Genomic DNA, 11,944 nt, shown 5'->3' on the forward strand with positions numbered 1-11,944 from the left:
ACTGCACTCAAAACGGATTGGGTGCCATTTAGGATCCAGAAACACTCTGACCTCAGGAGCTCTTCCCTGTTCTCAGTCCAGTAAGAGGAACCAGGAAGACAGATGGGGGGTTGGTGGGGAAGAGGAACCAGGGAGACAGAAAGTGCTGAGAGTGACAGAATGACGGGGGTGTTAATTATGGGAAATTTTAGTTGTGATCGTGTAGTGTTCGACGTGACTGTCCTCTTCCTCTTTCAGCTGAGCTTCTCTCAGTGTCTCTCTCTCTCCCTCCATCAGTCCATCTGTAAATCAGTCTCACTGTTCATCACTCTCTCTCTCCGTTCATTAGTCAGTCTGTCTGTCGTTGTCTCCAGAAAGACTGACACTCTTGGAGCCTCTAAGGAGCTCACAGACATCTGAAAACTACAGACCACCAACTACAGACCACCAACTACAAACCCCGTCAGAGGCTGGCAGACGACGGCACATATCAGATGGTATGTTAATGAGAAGGATAACTATCACACTGACAGTAATGACTTGTATTCATGAAGCAGAGGGTGGCTGACTGAACACTGTATGTAATCTGATAGACCAGCAATTATAACTGTAGACGTGTTGTCCTGATCTGTTCTGGCTCTAAACGGGGTTGAGTCTGACATTATGCTGTGTGTGTGTGTGTGTGTGTGTGTGTGTGTGTGTGTGTGTGTGTGTGTGTGTGTGTGTGTGTGTGTGTGTGTGTGTGTGTGTGTGTGTGTGTGTGTGTGTGTGTGTGTGTGTGTGTGTGTGTGTGCGTGTGTGCCTATAAGGCCACCTGGTGGTTGATGCGGGGTACTGCTGCTGTGATGGCGGTCAGCATCCTGGCCTCCCTTGTAACCTCTGTTGCCATGGAGCAAAGCTGTAACGCAAACCTTGGTTACCCCGGATTACCCGGGATACCGGGAGCACACGGAGCCAACGGTAAAGACGGACCAAAGGGAGAGAAGGGAGACCCAGGTAACGCACACAAAGCTATCCTGTTATGACCTATGACCTGAGGGGTCTGTGTAACATAGACACAAAGCTATCCTGTTATGACCTATGACCTGAGGGGTCTGTGTAACATAGACACAAAGCTATCCTGTTATGACCTATGACCTGAGGGGTCTGTGTAACATAGACACAAAGCTATCCTGTTATGACCTATGACCTGAGGGGTCTGTGTAACATAGATACAAAGCTATCCTGTTATGACCTATGACCTGAGGGGTCTGTGTAACATAGATACAAAGCTATCCTGTTATGACCTATGACCTGAGGGGTCTGTGTAACATAGATACAAAGCTATCCTGTTATGACCTATGACCTGAGCGGTCTGTGTAACATAGATACAAAGCTATCCTGTTATGACCTATGACCTGAGGGGTCTGCGTAACATAGATACAAAGCTATCCTGTTATGACCTATGACCTGAGGGGTCTGTGTAACATAGACACAAAGCTATCCTGTTATGACCTATGACCTGAGGGGTCTGTGTAACATAGACACAAAGCTATCCTGTTATGACCTATGACCTGAGGGGTCTGTGTAACATAGATACAAAGCTATCCTGTTATGACCTATGACCTGAGGGGTCTGTGTAACATAGATACAAAGCTATCCTGTTATGACCTGTAATGAGCAGTCTGTGATGCATGTGCAGGTGAGTCTGGTCTGGGAGGGAAGGGTCTGAAGGGGGAGCCAGGTGAATCAGGTCCTCCTGGACGGTCAGGTCTTCCAGGGAACCCAGGGCAGCTTGGACCCAAAGGACCCGCTGGCCCCCCCGGGGAGAAAGGTAGCCCATCTGGGGTCGACTCCTCCCTCACCTCCTTCTTCTCCTACAAGGTAAACAACACCTCTTCCTCCTATAATACAAGGTAAACAACACCTCTTCCTCCTATAATACAAGGTAAACAACACCTCTTCCTCCTATAATACAAGGTAAACAACACCTCTTCCTCCTATAATACAAGGTAAACAACACCTCTTCCTCCTATAATACAAGGTAAACAACACCTCTTCCTCCTATAATACAAGGTAAACAACACCTCTTCCTCCTATAATACAAGGTAAACAACAACACCTCTTCCTCCTATAATACAAGGTAAACAACAACACCTCTTCCTCCTATAATACAAGGTAAACAACACCTCTTCCTCCTATAATACAAGGTAAACAACACCTCTTCCTCCTATAATACAAGGTAAACAACAACACCTCTTCCTCCTATAATACAAGGTAAACAACACCTCTTCCTCCTATAATACAAGGTAAACAACACCTCTTCCTCCTATAATACAAGGTAAACAACACCTCTTCCTCCTATAATACAAGGTAAACAACACCTCTTCCTCCTATAATACAAGGTAAACAACACCTCTTCCTCCTATAATACAAGGTAAACAACACCTCTTCCTCCTATAATACAAGGTAAACAACACCTCTTCCTCCTATAATACAAGGTAAACAACACCTCTACCTCCTATAATACAAGGTAAACAACACCTCTTCCTCCTATAATACAAGGTAAACAACAACACCTCTACCTCCTATAATACAAGGTAAACAACACCTCTTCCTCCTATAATACAAGGTAAACAACAACACCTCTTCCTCCTATAATACAAGGTAAACAACAACACCTCTTCCTCCTATAATACAAGGTAAACAACAACACCTCTTCCTCCTATAATACAAGGTAAACAACAACACCTCTTCCTCCTATAATACAAGGTAAACAACACCTCTTCCTCCTATAATACAAGGTAAACAACACCTCTTCCTCCTATAATACAAGGTAAACAACAACACCTCTTCCTCCTATAATACAAGGTAAACAACACCTCTTCCTCCTATAATACAAGGTAAACAACACCTCTTCCTCCTATAATACAAGGTAAACAACACCTCTTCCTCCTATAATACAAGGTAAACAACACCTCTTCCTCCTATAATACAAGGTAAACAACACCTCTTCCTCCTATAATACAAGGTAAACAACACCTCTTCCTCCTATAATACAAGGTAAACAACAACACCTCTTCTTCCTATAATACAAGGTAAACAACACCTCTTCCTCCTATAATACAAGGTAAACAACACCTCTTCCTCCTATAATACAAGGTAAACAACACCTCTTCCTCCTATAATACAAGGTAAACAACACCTCTTCCTCCTATAATACAAGGTAAACAACAACACCTCTTCCTCCTATAATACAAGGTAAACAACACCTCTTCCTCCTATAATACAAGGTAAACAACACCTCTTCCTCCTATAATACAAGGTAAACAACACCTCTTCCTCCTATAATACAAGGTAAACAACACCTCTTCCTCCTATAATACAAGGTAAACAACACCTCTTCCTCCTATAATACAAGGTAAACAACAACACCTCTTCCTCCTATAATACAAGGTAAACAACACCTCTTCCTCCTATAATACAAGGTAAACAACACCTCTTCCTCCTATAATACAAGGTAAACAACACCTCTTCCTCCTATAATACAAGGTAAACAACACCTCTTCCTCCTATAATACAAGGTAAACAACACCTCTTCCTCCTATAATACAAGGTAAACAACACCTCTTCCTCCTATAATACAAGGTAAACAACAACACCTCTTCCTCCTATAATACAAGGTAAACAACAACACCTCTTCCTCCTATAATACAAGGTAAACAACAACTCTTCCTCCTATAATACAAGGTAAACAACACCTCTTCCTCCTATAATACAAGGTAAACAACACCTCTTCCTCCTATAATACAAGGTAAACAACACCTCTTCCTCCTATAATACAAGGTAAACAACACCTCTTCCTCCTATAATACAAGGTAAACAACAACACCTCTTCCTCCTATAATACAAGGTAAACAACAACACCTCTTCCTCCTATAATACAAGGTAAACAACAACACCTCTTCCTCCTATAATACAAGGTAAACAACACCTCTTCCTCCTATAATACAAGGTAAACAACACCTCTTCCTCCTATAATACAAGGTAAACAACACCTCTTCCTCCTATAATACAAGGTAAACAACACCTCTTCCTCCTATAATACAAGGTAAACAACACCTCTTCCTCCTATAATACAAGGTAAACAACACCTCTTCCTCCTATAATACAAGGTAAACAACAACACCTCTTCCTCCTATAATACAAGGTAAACAACACCTCTTCCTCCTATAATACAAGGTAAACAACAACACCTCTTCCTCCTATAATACAAGGTAAACAACAACACCTCTTCCTCCTATAATACAAGGTAAACAACAACACCTCTTCCTCCTATAATACAAGGTAAACAACACCTCTTCCTCCTATAATACAAGGTACAACAACACCTCTTCCTCCTATAATACAAGGTAAACAACACCTCTTCCTCCTATAATACAAGGTAAACAACACCTCTTCCTCCTATAATACAAGGTAAACAACACCTCTTCCTCCTATAATACAAGGTAAACAACACCTCTTCCTCCTATAATACAAGGTAAACAACACCTCTTCCTCCTATAATACAAGGTAAACAACACCTCTTCCTCCTATAATACAAGGTAAACAACAACACCTCTTCCTCCTATAATACAAGGTAAACAACAACACCTCTTCCTCCTATAATACAAGGTAAACAACACCTCTTCCTCCTATAATACAAGGTAAACAACACCTCTTCCTCCTATAATACAAGGTAAACAACAACACCTCTTCCTCCTATAATACAAGGTAAACAACACCTCTTCCTCCTATAATACAAGGTAAACAACACCTCTTCCTCCTATAATACAAGGTAAACAACACCTCTTCCTCCTATAATACAAGGTAAACAACACCTCTTCCTCCTATAATACAAGGTAAACAACACCTCTTCCTCCTATAATACAAGGTAAACAACACCTCTTCCTCCTATAATACAAGGTAAACAACACCTCTTCCTCCTATAATACAAGGTAAACAACACCTCTTCCTCCTATAATACAAGGTAAACAACACCTCTTCCTCCTATAATACAAGGTAAACAACACCTCTTCCTCCTATAATACAAGGTAAACAACACCTCTTCCTCCTATAATACAAGGTAAACAACACCTCTTCCTCCTATAATACAAGGTAAACAACACCTCTTCCTCCTATAATACAAGGTAAACAACACCTCTTCCTCCTATAATACAAGGTAAACAACAACACCTCTTCCTCCTATAATACAAGGTAAACAACAACACCTCTTCCTCCTATAATACAAGGTAAACAACACCTCTTCCTCCTATAATACAAGGTAAACAACACCTCTTCCTCCTATAATACAAGGTAAACAACAACACCTCTTCCTCCTATAATACAAGGTAAACAACAACACCTCTTCCTCCTATAATACAAGGTAAACAACACCTCTTCCTCCTATAATACAAGGTAAACAACACCTCTTCCTCCTATAATACAAGGTAAACAACACCTCTTCCTCCTATAATACAAGGTAAAACAACACCTCTTCCTCCTATAATACAAGGTAAACAACACCTCTTCCTCCTATAATACAAGGTAAACAACACCTCTTCCTCCTATAATACAAGGTAAACAACACCTCTTCCTCCTATAATACAAGGTAAACAACACCTCTTCCTCCTATAATACAAGGTAAACAACACCTCTTCCTCCTATAATACAAGGTAAACAACACCTCTTCCTCCTATAATACAAGGTAAACAACACCTCTTCCTCCTATAATACAAGGTAAACAACACCTCTTCCTCCTATAATACAAGGTAAACAACACCTCTTCCTCCTATAATACAAGGTAAACAACACCTCTTCCTCCTATAATACAAGGTAAACAACACCTCTTCCTCCTATAATACAAGGTAAACAACACCTCTTCCTCCTATAATACAAGGTAAACAACAACACCTCTTCCTCCTATAATACAAGGTAAACAACAACACCTCTTCCTCCTATAATACAAGGTAAACAACACCTCTTCCTCCTATAATACAAGGTAAACAACACCTCTTCCTCCTATAATACAAGGTAAACAACACCTCTTCCTCCTATAATACAAGGTAAACAACACCTCTTCCTCCTATAATACAAGGTAAACAACACCTCTTCCTCCTATAATACAAGGTAAACAACACCTCTTCCTCCTATAATACAAGGTAAACAACACCTCTTCCTCCTATAATACAAGGTAAACAACACCTCTTCCTCCTATAATACAAGGTAAACAACACCTCTTCCTCCTATAATACAAGGTAAACAACACCTCTTCCTCCTATAATACAAGGTAAACAACACCTCTTCCTCCTATAATACAAGGTAAACAACACCTCTTCCTCCTATAATACAAGGTAAACAACACACCTCTTCCTCCTATAATACAAGGTAAACAACACCTCTTCCTCCTATAATACAAGGTAAACAACACCTCTTCCTCCTATAATACAAGGTAAACAACAACACCTCTTCCTCCTATAATACAAGGTAAACAACAACACCTCTTCCTCCTATAATACAAGGTAAACAACAACACCTCTTCCTCCTATAATACAAGGTAAACAACACCTCTTCCTCCTATAATACAAGGTAAACAACACCTCTTCCTCCTATAATACAAGGTAAACAACACCTCTTCCTCCTATAATACAAGGTAAACAACACCTCTTCCTCCTATAATACAAGGTAAACAACACCTCTTCCTCCTATAATACAAGGTAAACAACACCTCTTCCTCCTATAATACAAGGTAAACAACACCTCTTCCTCCTATAATACAAGGTAAACAACACCTCTTCCTCCTATAATACAAGGTAAACAACACCTCTTCCTCCTATAATACAAGGTAAACAACAACACCTCTTCCTCCTATAATACAAGGTAAACAACACCTCTTCCTCCTATAATACAAGGTAAACAACACCTCTTCCTCCTATAATACAAGGTAAACAACACCTCTTCCTCCTATAATACAAGGTAAACAACACCTCTTCCTCCTATAATACAAGGTAAACAACACCTCTTCCTCCTATAATACAAGGTAAACAACACCTCTTCCTCCTATAATACAAGGTAAACAACACCTCTTCCTCCTATAATACAAGGTAAACAACACCTCTTCCTCCTATAATACAAGGTAAACAACACCTCTTCCTCCTATAATACAAGGTAAACAACACCTCTTCCTCCTATAATACAAGGTAAACAACACCTCTTCCTCCTATAATACAAGGTAAACAACACCTCTTCCTCCTATAATACAAGGTAAACAACACCTCTTCCTCCTATAATACAAGGTAAACAACACCTCTTCCTCCTATAATACAAGGTAAACAACACCTCTTCCTCCTATAATACAAGGTAAACAACACCTCTTCCTCCTATAATACAAGGTAAACAACACCTCTTCCTCCTATAATACAAGGTAAACAACAACACCTCTTCCTCCTATAATACAAGGTACAACAACACCTCTTCCTCCTATAATACAAGGTAAACAACAACACCTCTTCCTCCTATAATACAAGGTAAACAACAACACCTCTTCCTCCTATAATACAAGGTAAACAACAACACCTCTTCCTCCTATAATACAAGGTAAACAACACCTCTTCCTCCTATAATACAAGGTAAACAACACCTCTTCCTCCTATAATACAAGGTAAACAACACCTCTTCCTCCTATAATACAAGGTAAACAACACCTCTTCCTCCTATAATACAAGGTAAACAACACCTCTTCCTCCTATAATACAAGGTAAACAACACCTCTTCCTCCTATAATACAAGGTAAACAACACCTCTTCCTCCTATAATACAAGGTAAACAACACCTCTTCCTCCTATAATACAAGGTAAACAACACCTCTTCCTCCTATAATACAAGGTAAACAACAACACCTCTTCCTCCTATAATACAAGGTAAACAACAACACCTCTTCCTCCTATAATACAAGGTAAACAACAACACCTCTTCCTCCTATAATACAAGGTAAACAACAACACCTCTTCCTCCTATAATACAAGGTAAACAACACCTCTTCCTCCTATAATACAAGGTAAACAACAACACCTCTTCCTCCTATAATACAAGGTAAACAACAACACCTCTTCCTCCTATAATACAAGGTAAACAACAACACCTCTTCCTCCTATAATACAAGGTAAACAACAACACCTCTTCCTCCTATAATACAAGGTAAACAACAACACCTCTTCCTCCTATAATACAAGGTAAACAACACCTCTTCCTCCTATAATACAAGGTAAACAACACCTCTTCCTCCTATAATACAAGGTAAACAACACCTCTTCCTCCTATAATACAAGGTAAACAACACCTCTTCCTCCTATAATACAAGGTAAACAACACCTCTTCCTCCTATAATACAAGGTAAACAACACCTCTTCCTCCTATAATACAAGGTAAACAACACCTCTTCCTCCTATAATACAAGGTAAACAACAACACCTCTTCCTCCTATAATACAAGGTAAACAACAACACCTCTTCCTCCTATAATACAAGGTAAACAACAACACCTCTTCCTCCTATAATACAAGGTAAACAACACCTCTTCCTCCTATAATACAAGGTAAACAACACCTCTTCCTCCTATAATACAAGGTAAACAACAACACCTCTTCCTCCTATAATACAAGGTAAACAACACCTCTTCCTCCTATAATACAAGGTAAACAACACCTCTTCCTCCTATAATACAAGGTAAACAACACCTCTTCCTCCTATAATACAAGGTAAACAACAACACCTCTTCCTCCTATAATACAAGGTAAACAACACCTCTTCCTCCTATAATACAAGGTAAACAACACCCTCTTCCTCCTATAATACAAGGTAAACAACACCTCTTCCTCCTATAATACAAGGTAAACAACACCTCTTCCTCCTATAATACAAGGTAAACAACACCTCTTCCTCCTATAATACAAGGTAAACAACACCTCTTCCTCCTATAATACAAGGTAAACAACACCTCTTCCTCCTATAATACAAGGTAAACAACACCTCTTCCTCCTATAATACAAGGTAAACAACACCTCTTCCTCCTATAATACAAGGTAAACAACACCTCTTCCTCCTATAATACAAGGTAAACAACACCTCTTCCTCCTATAATACAAGGTAAACAACAACACCTCTTCCTCCTATAATACAAGGTAAACAACACCTCTTCCTCCTATAATACAAGGTAAACAACACCTCTTCCTCCTATAATACAAGGTAAACAACAACACCTCTTCCTCCTATAATACAAGGTAAACAACAACACCTCTTCCTCCTATAATACAAGGTAAACAACACCTCTTCCTCCTATAATACAAGGTAAACAACACCTCTTCCTCCTATAATACAAGGTAAACAACACCTCTTCCTCCTATAATACAAGGTAAACAACAACACCTCTTCCTCCTATAATACAAGGTAAACAACAACACCTCTTCCTCCTATAATACAAGGTAAACAACAACACCTCTTCCTCCTATAATACAAGGTAAACAACAACACCTCTTCCTCCTATAATACAAGGTAAACAACAACACCTCTTCCTCCTATAATACAAGGTAAACAACAACACCTCTTCCTCCTATAATACAAGGTAAACAACACCTCTTCCTCCTATAATACAAGGTAAACAACACCTCTTCCTCCTATAATACAAGGTAAACAACAACACCTCTTCCTCCTATAATACAAGGTAAACAACACCTCTTCCTCCTATAATACAAGGTAAACAACACCTCTTCCTCCTATAATACAAGGTAAACAACACCTCTTCCTCCTATAATACAAGGTAAACAACACCTCTTCCTCCTATAATACAAGGTAAACAACACCTCTTCCTCCTATAATACAAGGTAAACAACAACACCTCTTCCTCCTATAATACAAGGTAAACAACAACACCTCTTCCTCCTATAATACAAGGTAAACAACACACCTCTTCCTCCTATAATACAAGGTAAACAACAACACCTCTTCCTCCTATAATACAAGGTAAACAACACCTCTTCCTCCTATAATACAAGGTAAACAACAACACCTCTTCCTCCTATAATACAAGGTAAACAACAACACCTCTTCCTCCTATAATACAAGGTAAACAACAACACCTCTTCCTCCTATAATACAAGGTAAACAACAACACCTCTTCCTCCTATAATACAAGGTAAACAACAACACCTCTTCCTCCTATAATACAAGGTAAACAACACCTCTTCCTCCTATAATACAAGGTAAACAACACCTCTTCCTCCTATAATACAAGGTAAACAACACCTCTTCCTCCTATAATACAAGGTAAACAACAACACCTCTTCCTCCTATAATACAAGGTAAACAACACCTCTTCCTCCTATAATACAAGGTAAACAACACCTCTTCCTCCTATAATACAAGGTAAACAACACCTCTTCCTCCTATAATACAAGGTAAACAACAACACCTCTTCCTCCTATAATACAAGGTAAACAACAACACCTCTTCCTCCTATAATACAAGGTAAACAACAACACCTCTTCCTCCTATAATACAAGGTAAACAACACCTCTTCCTCCTATAATACAAGGTAAACAACACCTCTTCCTCCTATAATACAAGGTAAACAACAACACCTCTTCCTCCTATAATACAAGGTAAACAACACCTCTTCCTCCTATAATACAAGGTAAACAACACCTCTTCCTCCTATAATACAAGGTAAACAACACCTCTTCCTCCTATAATACAAGGTAAACAACAACACCTCTTCCTCCTATAATACAAGGTAAACAACACCTCTTCCTCCTATAATACAAGGTAAACAACAACACCTCTTCCTCCTATAATACAAGGTAAACAACACCTCTACCTCCTATAATACAAGGTAAACAACACCTCTTCCTCCTATAATACAAGGTAAACAACACCTCTTCCTCCTATAATACAAGGTAAACAACACCTCTTCCTCCTATAATACAAGGTAAACAACACCTCTTCCTCCTATAATACAAGGTAAACAACACCTCTTCCTCCTATAATACAAGGTAAACAACACCTCTTCCTCCTATAATACAAGGTAAACAACACCTCTTCCTCCTATAATACAAGGTAACAACAACACCTCTTCCTCCTATAATACAAGGTAAACAACAACACCTCTACCTCCTATAATACAAGGTAAACAACACCTCTTCCTCCTATAATACAAGGTAAACAACACCTCTTCCTCCTATAATACAAGGTAAACAACAACACCTCTTCCTCCTATAATACAAGGTAAACAACAACACCTCTACCTCCTATAATACAAGGTAAACAACACCTCTTCCTCCTATAATACAAGGTAAACAACACCTCTTCCTCCTATAATACAAGGTAAACAACACCTCTTCCTCCTATAATACAAGGTAAACAACAACACCTCTTCCTCCTATAATACAAGGTAAACAACAACACCTCTTCCTCCTATAATACAAGGTAAACAACAACACCTCTTCCTCCTATAATACAAGGTAAACAACAACACCTCTTCCTCCTATAATACAAGGTAAACAACAACACCTCTTCCTCCTATAATACAAGGTAAACAACAACACCTCTTCCTCCTATAATACAAGGTAAACAGCACCTCTTCCTCCTATAATACAAGGTAAACAACACCTCTTCCTCCTATAATACAAGGTAAACAACACCTCTTCCTCCTATAATGCAAGGTAAACAACACCTCTTCCTCCTATAATACAAGGTAAACAACACCTCTTCCTCCTATAATACAAGGTAAACAACACCTCTTCCTCCTATAATACAAGGTAAACAACACCTCTTCCTCCATATAATACAAGGTAACACAACACCTCTTCCTCCTATAATACCAGGGTAAACAACAAACAGCCTCTTCCTCCTATACTACGACAGGTAAAAGCACCAACACCTCTTCCTCCTATATA

General features: G+C 39.2%; 1 protein-coding gene across 1 annotated transcript; it reads left to right on the forward strand.

Annotated features, from left to right (window-relative positions):
* Positions 1–219: 219 nt before the first annotated feature.
* Positions 220–1,886, forward strand: c1qb (complement component 1, q subcomponent, B chain). The gene is made up of 3 exons (XM_055935153.1): positions 220–476; positions 789–975; positions 1,661–1,886. Exons 1-3 carry the CDS (start codon positions 474–476, stop codon positions 1,876–1,878), a joined length of 408 nt encoding a protein of 135 aa, XP_055791128.1. The 5' UTR covers positions 220–473; the 3' UTR covers positions 1,879–1,886.
* Positions 1,887–11,944: the final 10,058 nt, after the last annotated feature.

The sequence above is a fragment of the Salvelinus fontinalis genome, chromosome 10 (genome assembly GCF_029448725.1).
Source record: "Salvelinus fontinalis isolate EN_2023a chromosome 10, ASM2944872v1, whole genome shotgun sequence".
Classification (NCBI taxonomy): Eukaryota; Metazoa; Chordata; class Actinopteri; order Salmoniformes; family Salmonidae; genus Salvelinus; species Salvelinus fontinalis.

Coding starts and splice junctions, on each gene's coding strand:
- c1qb (XM_055935153.1), top strand. Junction 976..1,660: donor GGGAGAGAAGGGAGACCCAG/GTAACGCACACA, acceptor ATGCATGTGCAG/GTGAGTCTGGTCTGGGAGGG.